The 17034-nt window shown below is 53.6% G+C and overlaps 1 protein-coding gene across 1 annotated transcript in view; it reads right to left on the bottom strand.

The window, feature by feature from the left end:
* clpb (ClpB family mitochondrial disaggregase) overlaps nt 1-17034 on the bottom strand; it is a 165497-nt gene that overhangs the window by 116022 nt on the left and 32441 nt on the right. The window contains exon 4 of the mRNA XM_069892197.1: nt 4630-4733. Coding sequence (XP_069748298.1) covers nt 4630-4733 — 104 coding nt within the window. The remainder of the gene's footprint in view (nt 1-4629; nt 4734-17034) is intronic.

Here is a 17034-nt window from a genome sequence, read left to right as displayed (position 1 = left end):
GTTTGCTGCCTTCTATGGATACTGCCTGACTCACTGAGATCCTCCAGTGCTTTGTGTGTGGCTCCAGTTTTCCAGCATCTACAGCTTCTCGTTGACCACCATCTCCTCTGGTAATGAGATTTGTGTATGAACGTAAAACAGCAGGATGGGTCATTCAGCACAAACTTCACTTTTCTCCACTTTCAATGAGATCCTGCATTTGACCCATTCTCCTCTCTGATCTCTGTATTATCCGACTGCTGTAGTAAGCTATGTTTACCAAATTTAATCCTGAATTTATTCCATGACTGATCAGCCACAGGTCTCTGAAGGTAGAGAATTTTTAATTTAAAAAATGTGGGCGTACAGACATTTCGGCCCCGAGATTGTGCCGCCCAATTTACACCCCATTAGCCTACAATCTCAGTATGTTTTGAACAGTGGGAGGAAACCAGAGCCCCCGGGGAAAACCCATACAGACACAGGGAGAATAAAGTACAAACTCCTCACAGACAGCACGGGGCTCGAACCCCGTTGCAGTCCCGTTATCTGGCTAACCACTACACTAACCATGCCACCCTATAACCTTTCAATCCTCCAGGTAAAGAAGTTTCATCTGATTTCAGTCCTAAATGGTGAAGCCTTTATCCTTAGATTTCCTCATGGTCTAAACGTTTTAATTTAGACATACAACACAGTAACAGGCCATTTCAGCCCACCCAATGGCACCAAATTAACCTACGACCTTGGTAAGTTTAGAAGGGTGGGAGAAATCTGGAGCCCCAGGAGGAAACAGATGCAGGCACGGGGAGAACTTACAAACTCCTTACAGACAGAGTGGGATTCAAATCCGGGTTGTTGGTGCTGTAAAAGCATTACGGTAACTGCTACGCTAACCAAGCCTCCCAAAAGTTAGTTCATGGAATTGATTTTAAAGCTCCTAGCATTGCTCCTGAAGGGCCTCAGGCGCTGAAGGCTTCCTGATCATATTGGAGGTTTCGATCTGGAGCTCAGGTTGCTGATAGATCGAACAGGAGTCTTTGCGGTTGCAGAGGCTGCGGGAATCGCTGGAGGCAAATCCACCGACACTCAGTAACACTGAAGGGCCTCTCTTTTGCTTCTCTTTCTCTCGTTGAGGGTTGCCAGGAACTCTTTGACTGGCTTACGGCAGGCAGAAGTTAAAGTTTATCACATATGTTATATTTTTAATATATTATTGCATGAAAATAAAAGGAACCTTGAACCTTGCCTCCATTAACCGCTTCAGAGGTCCAAAGTCCGGCACTTCTTGGCTTAAGAACAGTTTTTACCCAACAGCTATCAGGCTCTTGGACCTCTCCTCTGGGACACCAAAAGAACTGTGCACTAGTAAAAGAACACTTCTTTTCTTGCACTAACAACTGTTAATACTTACTGATCTATCTTAATGGATTTATTACCTCTTCTTCTGTCTGAGTACATTGCAGTACTTTAATTTATATAAGTCAAGTTTATTGTCATCAGATTCTACAAGTACAACCTGATGAAACTGGTCCTTGGTGCAAATCACACAGGCACACAACCAGACACAGCACACATACAGGACAAGTATTTCATCTATACAAATAAATAAATAACGAAACATCTTTTTGCGCACATGAGAGTCTCCGATGGTCAGTGTGAGCAGTTCCTTTGGTCGTTCACCATTCTCACTGCCCCTGGGAAGAAACTGTTCCTCAGCCTAGCGGTGCTGGCTCTGATCCTCCTGTATCTCTTCCCCGACGGGAGCAGCTGAAAGATGCTGTGTGCAGGGTGGAAGGGGTCCTTGATAATTTTGCACTCGCTTTTCAGAATCAGAAAGCTATTGTCATGAACAAGTCATGAAACTCGGGGTTTGCTGCAGCATCAAAGGGCAAACATTCATATTATAACCATCTTACAACATTACTATAAAAATATTAAAATAATACTGCACAAAAAGTAAGGTCGTGTTTTTGGTTCATTGATCATTCAGGAATCTAATGGCAGCAGGGAAGAAGCTGTCCCTGTGCCGCTGAGTGCTCGTCTTTAAGTTCTTGTACGTTTTCCCAGATGGTAGCAGACTGAAGAGGGCATAAAGTGGGTGGTGGGAGGATAGAGGTTGCTTTTTAAGGACTCCGCTCATGTAGATGTCCTTCATGGAGTGAAGTCTGGTGCCTGTGATATTGCAGGCCGAGTTAACAACCCTCTGGAATCTATTCTTGTCCTGAGAGCTGGCGTCTCCATACCAGGCAGTAATGCAACCAGCCAGAGTAGCTACCTCTCCACGGTCCACCTGTAAAGGTTTATGAGAGTCTTCCGCGATACCTTCTTTGTGATTGCAACAACATGGAGGCTCCAGGATCCTCGGAGATGTTGACACCCAGGAACTTGACTCTCCCCACAACTGACCCCTCAATGAGGATTGGGTCGTGAAGGAAGGAGACCCCCCCAGTGATCTCCTCTCCCACTCCTTATGATCCTCCGATCCATTTCTCTGTGGCTGCAGCAAGCAGGAATTTTGGTGCATCTGTACTTGTGTATATGACAATATCTTCTGTTTCATCTTATGTCCTGTTTTCGTCCCTTCAAACCATGCAGCACCCACTCTGCAGTGCCCATCCAATAATTCAGCACCCCTGCTGCACTGCACTTGATTGCCAGCCTAAATTCCTGATTCAATTGCTGCTGAGTAGACAAATTAGATATCAGACCCTAAAGCAAACAAGCTGAACCTTTGGTTGACTGCACACTGAAAGTTCTAGGTATAGCGCATCTTTAACAGTGCAAAATCTGCCAAGGTATTTTGCACAATATAACTATCAAGTTGTGCAGAGAGCTTTAGGGCAAAGAGGAGCAGAAAGTCTGCAGTCACTGTGATTGAAGTAAAAATGCAACGCTGGAGAAACTCAGCAGGTCAGTGTACTTTATATAGCAGAGATAAAGATACATAATCAACATTTCAGGCTTGACCCCTTCATCAAGGTTTGAGCAAAATGTAGACAGGCACCCAAACAAGGTTCAAGGGATGAGCAAAATGCCATCCAAATACACCCATATGGCCAAAGATATCTACTTGAGACTCAAGTGTCCCGACCCGAAACAATGATTGACCATTCCTTCCCATGGATGCTGCCTGAATCACCGAGTTCGTCCAGCAATCATCCTTGGCTTGCTCAAGGATCCAGAATCTGCAGTGGCCTGCTCTACATCGGAGAGACTGGACGCAGACTGGGAGATAGATTTGCTGAACACCTTCTCTCTGTCCGCTTCAGTGACAGGGATCTCCCAATAGCCAACCATTTCAATTTGGTGCCCCATTCCTGCGCTCACATGTCTGCCTATGGCCTCGTGTACTGTCAAACCAAGACCAGCCGTAAATTGGAGAAGCAACTCCCAATATTCCGTCTGGGCCCTCTGCAGCAGATGACATTAAAATCAACTTCTCCAGTTTCTGCTAGCCTACTCCCCTTTCTTCCCCTTTTCCCCATTCCTTCTTTCCTCCAGCTCTTCACCCCTTTTCCTCTCTTTTCCCCCTCCCCCTGTCTGCTGGTGTACTCTCCCTCCCTTACACACCTATTACCTCCTACCTTTGGGACCATACACCTTCCTCTGCCTCTCCCCCTCTACCATTTTGTTCGGTCGCCAGCCAGCATTTTGCTTGTACCTTGATGAAGGACTCAGGCCCAAAACATTGGTTATGTAGATTTATCTTTGCTATATAAAATACAGGTACTCCCTGACTTATGACCATAATTGGGACCGAAAGATCGGTTGTATCTTGGAATGGATTCAAGTTGGAATTTCACCCGTGCACATGGGGTAGCAAACTTAAAGCAAACTTTTTAATCAAATCTTTTATTTGTCAAAGATTTTTGTTGTATTTGATAAACTGTAACAGGGCAGGTAAGAGCCAAAATGTACGTATTTACCTTGTTAGTCGGCGTCCTGGGGTTCACAGGTGGCCATCTTGATTCCTGTGCACATATGTCAGTCTTCAGTTGGCACATGCACAGTGGGTTCGCGTTTTGGAGTTCATTTGGCAGATGCGCGAAAGTTAAGGTTGCGAATTCAATATCAGGGCACTTAACACTCGTGTATGTACCAACTGAACTCCAACACGCAAACCCACCGTGCATGCGACACTGAAGGCTTAAGCGTGCACATAGGAATCAAGATGGCCACGCCATATCTATGGACCCAGGACACTGACTAACAAGTATGCACATTTTGGATCTTGTGTACCCTGATTCCCTGTTCTAGTTGGTCAAATACAACATAGTCTTTATATTTTTTCTTATAGGTATATATATTTTTTTAAATTTGGTCGTTTCTGCAAATGGACCCAAGTTGAATAGGTCATAATTTGGGAAGTTCCTGCACACTGTTTGACCTGCTGAGTTTCTCTTTGAGGGAGAAAGACTCAAGATAAGCAGGTTTAGGTGAGAGTAGCAGGGAGTTCCATAGGCAAGATGAAGACGTGGCCACTGGTGTTGGGGTTTACAGCTGGAAGGACATTGCAATGGTGGGAGGACCAGGATATGGAAAGCAGGGCTGAGAAATTTAAATCCCATTCGGGAATCAGTGGCTGTTGAGTGGACTGATGGAAGGTGGGAATCATCCAGGCAGTGTGTAGAACAGTCCAACACCTACCTTCCAGAGAGTGGATGCGTTTCTCCCTTGAGGTCTCATATACGTTTCTGAATTCATCGCCGAGATCGAGGTCAGTGCCAGCCTCCAGCAGAGCTTTCACAACACTGGAAACACATCAAACTGGACTCTCGACAACTGTAACTGAGCTGGTCTTGCTCACCACCATTCCCCTGACCATACTCCCACCCCTCCCTCACCATCCCCCCCTCACCACCACTCCTCCCTACCATCCCCTCTTCTTCATCACCACTCCTCCCTACCATCCTCCCCATCACCACCACCCTCCCTACCATCCCCCCATCACCACTCCTCCCTCACCATCCCACCCCTCCCTCACAACCATCACCCTCCATCACCAAAACTCCTCACTCCTCCCTACCATCCCACTCCCTCACCACCATGCCCCTATCATCCCCCCTCACCACCACTCCTCCTTACCATCCCCCTTCACCACCACCCTCCCTATCATCCCCCTCACCACCGCTCCTCCCTCACCATCCAACCCCTCCCTCATAACCATCACTCCTCACTCACTAACACTTCTCTCTAGCATCCCCCTCACCACCACTCTTCCATCCCCTGTCACCACCACCCTCCCTACCATCCCCCCTCACCACCACCCCCTCTCTCAACACCATCCCCCTCACCACCTCCCTCACCACCTCCGGCTCCCTCAGCATCCCCGCCTCACCACCACTCCTCCCTCACCACCCCCTCCCTCACCACCACTCCTCCCTACCATCTCCCCTCACCACCACTCCTCTCTACCATTCCCCCTCACCACCACTCCTCCATATCATCCCTCCTCACCACCACTTTTCCCTACCATCCCCCCCTCACCACCCCCTCTCTCAACACCATCCCCCCTCACCAGCACTCCTCCCTTACCATCCCCCTCACCACCACTCCTCCCTCACTACCCCCTCCCCCACCATCCCCTCCCTCACCACCACTCCTCCCTACCATCTCCCCTCACCACCACTCCTCTCTACTATCCCCCTCACCACCACTCCTCCATATCATTCCCCCTCACCACCACTTTTCCCTACCATCCCCCCTCACCACCCCCTCTCTCAACACCATCCCCCCTCACCACCACTCCTCCCTCAGCATCCCCTTCAACAACCCCCTCCCTCACCACCATTACACCCTCACCACCACTCCTCCCTCACCATCCCCCCTCACCACCACTCCTCCTCCCTACCATCCCCCTCCCTACCCTCACCACCACCCCTCCCTCAATGGGGAATTCCCTCACCACCACCCACCTCCCTCAATGGGATGTTCCCTCACCACACCCCTCCCTTGGTAGTGCACTCCCTCACTCCTCCAGCCAGAACATTGATGTGGAATTTTGTCTTAAGGGTTTAGGAATTGCTCTCCCACCATCTGGTTCAGGCAACATCTCTATGCACCAAGCCATGGTGACTGTCACAGCCAGACTGTCTCTGCCTGTAACAAATGAGGCATTGGGCATGGCGTAGCATTTTCACCAATCAACCAGCACAACAGGGCTGTTGTCATTGTGTAGAATGGCAGGGCAGGTTCCTGCTCCTACTACCCAGTGTCCTTGTGACGTTCAGACAGCGAACAACAGGTTAATATAAATGACGCGCAATAGAGGTGATAGACCTTTTCTGTACATGGTACAGCACAGGAACAGGCTCTTCAGACCATGACGTCTGCACTGACCACGATGCATTTGGTGGCACAGTTGGTGTGGTGGTTAGTGTAATGCTTTTACAGCACCAGTGATCGGGACCGGGGTTCAAATCCGTGAGAGTTTGTACCTTCTCCCCATGTCTGCGTGGGCTTCAGTTTCCTCCCACTGTTTGAAACATAACGGGGTTGTAGGTTATTTGGGTGTAAATTGGGCAAAACAAACTCGTGGCTGTAATGGCCTATCACTGTGCTGTATGTCTAACTAACTTTAAATTAATACTGCTGCCACATCACAGAAGGGCTTTCTACATTTGCAAAGTTACTTTCCTTTGCACCAGGATAACTGTGAACAGTTATTATCCATCTATCATTTGGATTTATTGACTGGTTTTAATCAATTTAGTGCCATTGTCATTTTTTTAAAACAAACTACCTGTTTGGCTGCAGAAGGTAAGAATTTTGGTGGCTGTGTAATAACACCAGGCTGGAGAAGCTCAGTAGATCATACAACGTACTTTATAGAGCAAAGATAAAGATACATAACCAATGGTTCGGGCTTGAGCCCTTCATCAAGGTACGAGCAGAATGTAGGCAGGCGGCTGAACAAAATGATAGGAGGGGAGGGGCAGGGGGAGGAGCACAGGCCCACAGGAAGGAGATAATACGTGGATACAGCAGCCAACAGAGGGTGGATGGATGGCTCTGGGAATGGAGAAGGAATGGGGTGGAGGAAGGAAGACAGAAGGATGGGGAAGAGGGAGAGAACAGGGAGTAGCCCAGAGAAGTCAATGTTCATGCCATCCAGATGGAAAATTAGGTGTTGCTCCTCCAAATTATGGGTGGTCTTGCAGATTTTTGTATTTTACTTCGGTGAGTATGTACCTTATGCAATGTATATCAGCCATTCTTAATGGGAGACCCAACCATATGGAAGAAACCAATTAAACCTGGCTGCTTTACAGGGAAGGGGGCCCATAAACTTTGAGCAGAATCCGAAGGGATCAATAGTGGAAAAAAGGTTGAGAATGGCTGACGTATATGGACCATAATCTCATGATCATTATCCCTTCCTCCCCTGCATATTCATGTCTATCTAGAAGTTTCTTAAATAGTACTATTGGATCTGCTTTTATCACTACCCCTGGCAGCCTGTTCCAGACACCCACCACACTCTGTGTAAAAACCTTGACCCACATATCTCCTTTAAACTTCACCGCTCTCCTAAAATGAAAAAAGTTTGATCTGCGTTATAGGAAATGAAGGGAAGATTGGGGAAGAGACAGGCGGAGAGGAAGCCAGCATCTTATCCTTTCAAATGGGAAATGGGAACTGCAAACAAACCATGCTTGTTGACATGAGGATCAAGGGGGAGGGGGCTGGATCTGTTTGAGTTCAGTGAAAACCAGAAGGAACAGGGTAGTCATGTGTGGTGAACCAGCGCGGTCGCTGATCCCTGCAGGGCTCCCGGACACAAAGGCCACTGCTCTGGGAAAGAGAAGGTATGATGGGGCAATTATATATGGACGTGGCTCTCCCGAGTGATGAGGCCACTGGACAGCTTTGTAAACATCTGAGGCAGCAATACAAACCCACAACAGCCTGGATTTTGTCATCAGTTAAACATCTGCTGGCTCCTGTGGTTGATTAGAGCACTTTTCCAACCTCTCATGGCTATGATCTGTCACCTATTGCCTATGGGGGACGCAGCAGCCACTTTGAGCAGGTTGAGCTTCTTCTCACTGTAGTTATAATCAAAAAATCTACATTGATATCAGTTGCTGAGCATTAAATATCTGCCATATGATACCGGGAAGAATTCAGTCATTCTTTGAATAGTGTTGAGGAACTTTAACATGAAGTCTCAGTTAAAAGATTCATGCAATGGTGCGGCCATCCCACAGCACTCCCAATCTAAGCAACGTCCCCTACAGTGTTGGGCTCCCTCAGTACCGCCCCTCCCACAGTGCTGGGCTCCCTCAGTACCGCCCCTCCCACAGTGCTGGGCTCCCTCAGTACCGCCCCTCCCACAGTGCTGGGCTCCCTCAGTACCGCCCCTCCCACAGTGCTGGGCTCCCTCAGTACTGCCCCTCCCACAGTGCTGGGCTCCCACAGTACCGCCCCTCCCACAGTGCTGGGCTCCCTCAGTACCGCCCCTCCCACAGTGCTGGGCTCCCTCAGTACCGCCCCTCCCACAGTGCAGGGCTCCCTCAGTACAGCCCCTCCCACAGTGCAGGCCTCCCACAGTGCAGGGCTCCCTCAGTACAGCTCCTCCTACAGTGCGGGGCTCCAACTGGCCCTCCCACAGTGCAGGGCTCCCTCGGTACTGCCCCTCCCATGTGAGGAGCTCCCTCGGTACTGCCCCTCCCATGTGAGGAGCTCCCTCGGTACTGCCCCTCCCATGTGAGGAGCTCCCTCGATACTGCCCCTCCCATGTGAGGAGCTCCCTCGGTACTGCCCCTCCCATGTGAGGAGCTCCCTCGGTACTGCCCCTCCCATGTGAGGAGCTCCCTCGGTACTGCCCCTCCCATGTGAGGAGCTCCCTCAGTACTCCCCCTCCCATGTGAGGAACTCCCTCGGTACTGCCCCTCCCATGTGAGGAGCTCCCTCAGTACTGCCCCTCCCATGTGAGGAGCTCCCTCGGTACTCCCCCTCCCATGTGAGGAGCTCCCTTGGTACTGCCCCTCCCATGTGAAGAGCTCCCTCGGTACTGCCCCTCCCATGTGAGGAGCTCCCTCAGTACTGCCCGTCCCATGTGAGGAGCTCCCTCGGTACTGCCCGTCCCATGTGAGGAGCTCCCTCGGTACTGCCCGTCCCATGTGAGGAGCTCCCTCGGTACTGCCCCTCCCATGTGAGGAGCTCCCTCGGTACTGCCCGTCCCATGTGAGGAGCTCCCTCGGTACTGCCCGTCCCATGTGAGGAGCTCCCTCAGTACTGCTCCTCTTACAGTGCGGGGCTCTTTCAGTACTGCCCCTCCCACAGTGTGGCATTCCCTCAGTATAGCCCCGTCCGCAGTGTGGAGCTAGCTCCCTTAGCATCTCCCCACCAACCCCCCCCCCCCCCAACACCGCAGCGCTCCCTCAGCACTCCCCTTTCCACAGCACAGAGCAGCACTCCCTCAACACCACCCCTCTGTAGCGCAGGGGCATTTCAAAACCCACATCCTGGTGATCCAGAAGTGCAAAATATATTGATTGATCCTGGTCAGCTTAACATAACGAGATAATGGAAGCCCAGCTAAAATGGTGTCTTTTATAGTGTGGCATTTCCAATCAGGTCTCCGTGCATCAATCCAAGAGCTGCTGGCTAGACCCAGCTTTTATTGCCCATCCTGATGGTGCCTTAAATGAGCGGTTTGCTGGGCCATTTTAGCGGGCAGTTGAGTCAACGACATTGCTGGGTGTCTGGAGTCAAAGAGATGCTGGCTTGTTCCAGGATCTTTTCGTGACGGTCATTAGAGAAGCAGCTGGGAATCTTACAGCAATCAGATAACTTTATGATTACTTTTACTGAGAACAGATTTTTATTTCTGTTTAAATTGAATTGATATTTCTGAACGGTCATGTTGGGATTTGCAGCCCCATTCACTGGATTATTCGTTCAGAGGCAAGAGCATTATCCACAGTCGTAAAAAGGCATTAATTACTGGCAAAAAGTCCTTCCGGTGGCTCCACACAGCAAACAAGCACCTGCCTTTCTTTATATCTCACTAATATTCCCAGCATTTCCTAGAGTTGATCTCAGACTTTGAACAAGTACTGAGTTGATTAGCAAACTCTCAGCTTGATTCAATGGGTTTTATGCCCATGGCTCAGATGTGTTTGGGACTGTACATGCGATAGAATGCACGCGAGTTTGCTTCTAAAGGAACAATGATCCCCGCTGCTGAACCACTTACTTGGATGAGGGACAGGTCTCAGTGACCCTCACCTGTTCCCCTCAATCGTTCACTCACAAGACCACAGCAGACAGAAATTACACTTCAAAACAGAAATGCTGGAGGAACTCAGCTGGTCTCGCAGCATCCATGCACTGTATAACCAACATTTCGGGCCTGAGCCCTTCCTCTTATGTCCAGACAATACATGGAGGTTTGTGAGCAATTTTGGGCTCCTCATTTAAGAAAAGACATGCTGACATTGGAGAGGGTTCAGAGGAAGTTCACAAGGACGATTCCGGGAATGAAAGGGTTATCATATGAGGAGCATTTGACAGCTCTTGCCTTGGACTCGTTGGGAGTTTAGGAGAATGAGGAGAATTTCAATGAAACATTTCAAATGTTGAAAGACATTCACAGAGTAGATGTAGCTAGGGATTCAATGGCATCCATTTGGAAAAGAAATGCAGAGGATTTTTTTTAAACTAGAGGGTGGTAAATCTGTAGAATTTACTGCCAAAGGTGGTGGAGGAGGTCAAGTCTTTGGGTGATAGGTTCTTGATTAGCCAGGGCATCAAAAGTTTATGGGGAGGTCGGGCAGTGGGGCTGAGTGGGGAAATGGATCAGCGCATGATTGAATGGTGGGACAGACTCGATGGGCTGAAAGGCCTATTTCTGGTCCTAAGTCTTATCTTTCTCACAGAAACTTTTATGGAACAGCCATAAGACCAAAGGATATTTCTCAGCCTGTTCACTTGGGTGTCTTGGATTGCAAACAGATCAGCCTGGACTTCAAAGCGATACAAAGGGGTCTGGCTTCCCTTAAATGCACTGGCCCCAGCCCCCGCCGCTCCTCTCCCCATTTTCTGACTGGCGGGATCCATCAAAGGCTGGTCTTCTGAAGAGGCCGCACGCTTCGTGGTCTGAGAGTGTGAGTGCGACCGGAGGACATCAAAAACAAAGAAAAGTAAACAAGAGCGCAGAGGTTCCCACTGCTGCTGGACTCAAGCACGTGTACAAACAGCTCCGGACAGCGTGGATCCTGCCTCCTTTGTGACTTGGTCTGACGCCAGTCTTGTTTCAAAACATTAAAGACTGGTGCTTATGAACTGGAGACAGTCGGATAAATTTTTCTTTATCCGGGGTCAGTGAGACTCGAAAGCAAATTTGCGCAGAGGCTCACAAATTGAAATTGGATTTCAAAGTTAGAAGCAGTTTTACCCTTGCATCATCCGGAAAGACAACCCACCACCTAATTAATTCAGAACCCACAGCATTTGGAGAACACAAGCCTTCCCGCACTGATGCATGTATAAGTGTGTGAAGAACACACAGCTCCAACTCACCACCCAAAGTCTTTGATGGATTTCAGATTTATTGTCAGAGTATATACATGACATCACATCCAAGCCTCAGATTGTTTCCTGCTGGCCAGACAGAATTTTCTACTTAACAGTAGTGCAAAAAAAAATACTGTGCACAACACACACGTGTAAATAAATTAAAGAAATCTAAACAAACTGACTGTGTGATACAGAGAGAAAAACAAAAATCGTGCACATGTCAGGGTCCTTTAATGAGTCCCTGATTGAGTTTGTCGTTGAGGAGTCTGATGGGGGAGGGGGAGCAGCTCTTCCTGAACCTGGTGGTGCAAGTCTTGTGGCCCCGATATCTCTTTCCCCATGGCAGCAGTGAGAACAGAGCGTGTGCTGGGTGGTGGGGATCATTGATGATTGCTGTACCCTCTGACAGCAGCGTTCCCTGTAGATGTTCTCAATAATGGGGAGGGTTTTGCCTGTGATGTCCTGGGCTGTGACCATTACATTTTGTAGGGCTTTATGCTCAGGGGTATTGGTGTCTCTATTCTTTCTTCTTTGGCTTGGCTTCGCGGACGAAGATTTATGGAGAGGTATGTCCACATCTGCTGCAGGCTCGTTGGTGACTGACAAGTCCGATGTGGGACAGGCAGGTACGGTTGCAGCGGTTGCAAGGGAAAATTGGTGGGTTGGGGTTAGATGTTGGGTTTTTCCTCCTTTGTCTTTTATCAGTGAGGTGGGCTCTGCGGTCTTCTTCCAAGGAGGTTGCTGCCCGCCGAACTGTGAGGCGCCAAGATGCATGGTTGGAGGCGATATCAGCCCACTGGTGGTGGTCAATGTGGCAGGAACCAAGAGATTTCTTTAAGCAGTCCTTGTACCTCTTCTTTGGTGCACCTCTGTCTCGGTGGCCAGTGCAGAGCTCGCCATATAACACAATCTTGGGAAGGTGATGGTCCTCCATTCTGGAGATGTGACCCACCCAGCGCAGTTGGGTCTTCAGCAGCGTGGATTCGAAGCTTGCGGACTCTGCCTGCTCGAGTACTTCGATGTTAGGGATGAAGTCACTCCAATGAATGTTGAGGATGGAGCGGAGACAGCGCTGATGGAAGCGTTCTAGGAGCCGTAGGTGATGCCGGTAGAGGACCCATGATTCGGAGCCGAAAAGGAGTGTGGGTATGACAACGGCTCTGTACACGCTGATCTTTATGTGTTTCTTCAGGTGGTTGTTTTTCCAGACTCTTTTGTGTAGTCTTCCAAAGGCGCTATTTGCCTTGGCGAGTCTGTTGTCTGTCTCTTCGGGCGGTCATGGTGGGGAGCTGGCTGATGGAGGACCTCAGTTTTCTTCAGGCTGACTTCCAGGCCAAACATTTTGCCAGTTTCCGCAAAACAGGACATCATGCGTTGGAGAGCTGGCTCTGAATGGACAACTAAAGCAGCATCGTCTGCAAAGAGTAGTTCACGGACAAGTTGCTCTTGTGTCTCTATACCAGACCGTGATGCAGCCAGACAGCACACATCTGTACAAATTTGCCAGGGTTTCCAATGACATACCAAACCTTCGCAAACTCCTGAGGAAGTAGAGGTGCTTTCTTCATGATGCCGTTAGTGTGTTGGGTCCAGGAAAGATCCTCCGAGATAGTGACTCCTAAGAACTGCTTACCCTCTCCACCTCTGATCCCACAGGTCCTTCTTCATCCACGGAGATCCTGTTTGCTTTCAGAATGCAAATGTATGCTCAGCTAAGAGTCAATGAATTCCATTCAGTGCTCAATCCATGAACAATGGGAGTCCAGAACTACAAGCCTACAACATGATGGATTTTTCTGTAGAACCACTGGGTAGTCAACACTTCAAACTGGATCCACAAATGAATTCTGCCTGACACGTGCAAACTTGATCTCACCCCTCAATGCCTATTCTTTCATTAACCACCCACTTCACCGCACCCTCCGCCCCCACTCCCTTCACCGCACTTACTGCCCCCACTCCATCGCACTCACTGCCCCAACCCCCTTCACCGCACTCACCGCCCCAACCCCCTTCACCGCACACACCGCCTCCCCACCCCCTTCACCGCAATGACCGTCCCTCCATCCCCTCCACTGCACTCAGTCACCCCACTCCCTTCACCGCACTCACCGTTCCCCAACCCCCTTCACCGCACTCATCCCCTACCCCCTTCACCGCACTCGCCGCCTCCCCTACCCCCTTCACTGCACCCGCCGCCTCCCCACCCCCTTCACCGCACTCACCGCCTCCCCACCCCCTTCAGCGCACACGCCACCCCCACTCCCCCCACCGCACTCACTGTCACCCCACTCCCTCCACCGCACTCAGTCACCCAACCCCTTCACCGCACTCGCCGCCACCCCACCCCCTTCACCGCACTCGCCGTCTCCCCACCCCCTTCACCGCACTCGCCGTCTCCCCACCCCCTTCACCGCACTCGCCGTCTCCCCACCCCCTTCACCGAACTCGCCGTCTCCCCACCCCCTTCACCGCACTCGCCGCCTCCTCACCCCCTTCACCGCACTCGCCGCCTCCCCACCCCCTTCACCACCTCCCCACCCCCTTCACCGCACTCGCCGCCTTCCCACCCCCTTCACCGCAATCACCGTCCCTCCATCCCCTCCACAGCATTCAGTCACCCCACTCCCTTCACCGCACTCACCATTCCCCAACCACCTTCACCGCACTCATCCCCTACCCACTTCACCGCACTCGCCGCCTCCCCTACCCCCTTCACCGCACTCGCCTCCTCCCCTACCCCCTACACCGCACTCGCCGCCTCCCCACCCCCTTCACCGCACTCGCCGCCTCCCCACCCCCTTCACCGCACTCGCCGCCTCCCCACCCACTTCACCGCACTCGCCGTCTCCCCACCCCTTCACTGAACTCGCCATCTCCCCACCCCCTTCACCGCACTCGCCGCCTCCTCACCCCCTTCACCGCACTCGCCGCCTCCCCACCCCCTTCACCGCAATCGCCGTCCCTCCATCCCCTCCACTGCACTCAGTCACCCCACTCCCTTCACCGCACTCACCATTCCCCAACCCCCTTCACCGTACTCATCCCCTACCCCCTTCACCGCACTCGCCGACTCCCCTACCCCCTTCACCGCACTCACCGCCTCCCCTACCCCCTACACTGCACTCGACACCTCCCCACCCCCTTCACCGCACTCGCCGCCTCCCCACACCTTCACCGCACTCGCCGCCTCCCCACCCCTTCACCGCACTCGCCGCCTCCCCACCCCTTCACCGCACACCACCTCCCCACCCCCTTCACCGCACTCGCCACCCCCACTCCCCCCACCGCACTCGCCGTCTCCCCACCCCCTTCACCGCACTCGCCGCCTCCTCACCCCCTTCACCGCACTCGCCGCCTCCTCACCCCCTTCACCGCACTCGCCGCCTCCCCACCCCCTTCACCGCACTCGCCGCCTCCTCACCCCCTTCACCGCACTCGCCGCCTCCTCACCCCCTTCACCGCACTCGCCGCCTCCCCACCCCCTTCACCGCAATCGCCGTCCCTCCATCCCCTCCACTGCACTCAGTCACCCCACTCCCTTCACCGCACTCACCATTCCCCAACCACTTTCACCGCACTCATCCCCTACCCCCTTCACCGCACTCGCCGCCTCCCCACCCACTTCACCGCACTCGCCGCCTCCCCACCCCCTTCACCGCACTCGCCGCCTCCTCACCCCCTTCACCGCACTCGCCGCCTCCCCACCCCCTTCACCGCAATCGCCATCCCTCCATCCCCTCCACTGCACTCAGTCACCCCACTCCCTTCACCGCACTCACCATTCCCCAACCCCCTTCACCGCACTCATCCCCTACCCCCTTCACCGCACTCGCCGCCTCCCCTACCCCCTTCACCGCACTCACCGCCTCCCCTACCCCCTACACTGCACTCGACGCCTCCCCACCCCCTTCACCGCACTCGCCGCCTCCCCACCCCCTTCACCGCACTCGCCGCCTCCCCACCCCTTCACCGCACTCACCGCCTCCCCACCCCTTCACCGCACACCACCTCCCCACCCCCTTCACCGCACTCGCCACCCCCACTCCCCCCACCACACTCGCCGTCTCCCCACCCCCTTCACCGCACTCGGCGCCTCCTCACCCCCTTCACCGCACTCGCCGCCTCCCCACCCCCTTCACCGCAATCGCCGTCCCTCCATCCCCTCCACTGCACTCAGTCACCCCACTCCCTTCACCGCACTCACCATTCCCCAACCCCCTTCACCGCACTCATCCCCTACCCCCTTCACCGCATTCGCCGTCTCCCCTACCCCCTTCACCGCACTCGCCGCCACCCCTACCCCCTACACTGCACTCGCCGCCTCCCCACCCCCTTCACCGCACTCGCCGCCTCCCCACCCCCTTCACCGCACTCGCCGCCTCCTCACCCCCTTCACCGCACTCGCCGCCTCCCCACCCCCTTCACCGCACTCGCCGCCTCCCCTACCCCCTTCACCGCACTCGCCTCCTCCCCTACCCCCTACACCGCACTCGCCGCCTCCCCACCCCCTTCACCGCACTCGCCGCCTCCTCACCCCCTTCACCGCACTCGCCGCCTCCCCACCCCCTTCACCGCACTCGCCGCCTCCTCACCCCCTTCACCGCACTCGCCGCCTCCCCACCCCCTTCACCGCAATCGCCGTCCCTCCATCCCCTCCACTGCACTCAGTCACCCACTCCCTTCACCGCACTCACCATTCCCCAACCCCTTTCACCGCACTCATCCCCTACCCCCTTCACCGCACTCGCCGCCTCCCCTACCCCCTTCACCGCACTCACCGCCTCCCCTACCCCCTACACTGCACTCGACGCCTCCCCACCCCCTTCACCGCACTCGCCGCCTCCCCACCCCCTTCACCGCACTCGCCGCCTCCCCACCCCTTCACCGCACTCACCGCCTCCCCACCCCTTCACCGCACACCACCTCCCCACCCCCTTCACCGCACTCGCCACCCCCACTCCCCCCACCGCACTCGCCGTCTCCCCACCCCCTTCACCGCACTCGGCGCCTCCTCACCCCCTTCACCGCACTCGCCGCCTCCCCACCCCCTTCACCGCAATTGCCGTCCCTCCATCCCCTCCACTGCACTCAGTCACCCCACTCCCTTCACCGCACTCACCATTCCCCAACCCCCTTCACCGCACTCATCCCCTACCCCCTTCACCGCATTCGCCGTCTCCCCTACCCCCTTCACCGCACTCGCCGCCACCCCTACCCCCTACACTGCACTCGCCGCCTCCCCACCCCCTTCACCGCACTCGCCGCCTCCCCACCCCTTCACCGCACTTGCCGCCTCCCCACCCCTTCACCGCACACCACCTCCCCACCCCCTTCACCGCACTCGCCACCCCCACTCCCCCCACCGCACTCACTGTCACCCCACCCCCTTCACCGCACTCGCCGCCTCCCCACCCCCTTCACCGCACTCGCCGCCTCCCCACCCCCTTCACCGCACTCGCCGCCTCCCCACCCCCTTCACCGCACTCGCCGCCTCCCCACCCCCTTCACCGCACTCGCCGCCTC

Source organism: Narcine bancroftii, chromosome 7 (assembly GCF_036971445.1).
Source record: "Narcine bancroftii isolate sNarBan1 chromosome 7, sNarBan1.hap1, whole genome shotgun sequence".
NCBI lineage: Eukaryota > Metazoa > Chordata > Chondrichthyes > Torpediniformes > Narcinidae > Narcine > Narcine bancroftii.
This window is presented reverse-complemented; position numbering and strand designations above follow the sequence as displayed.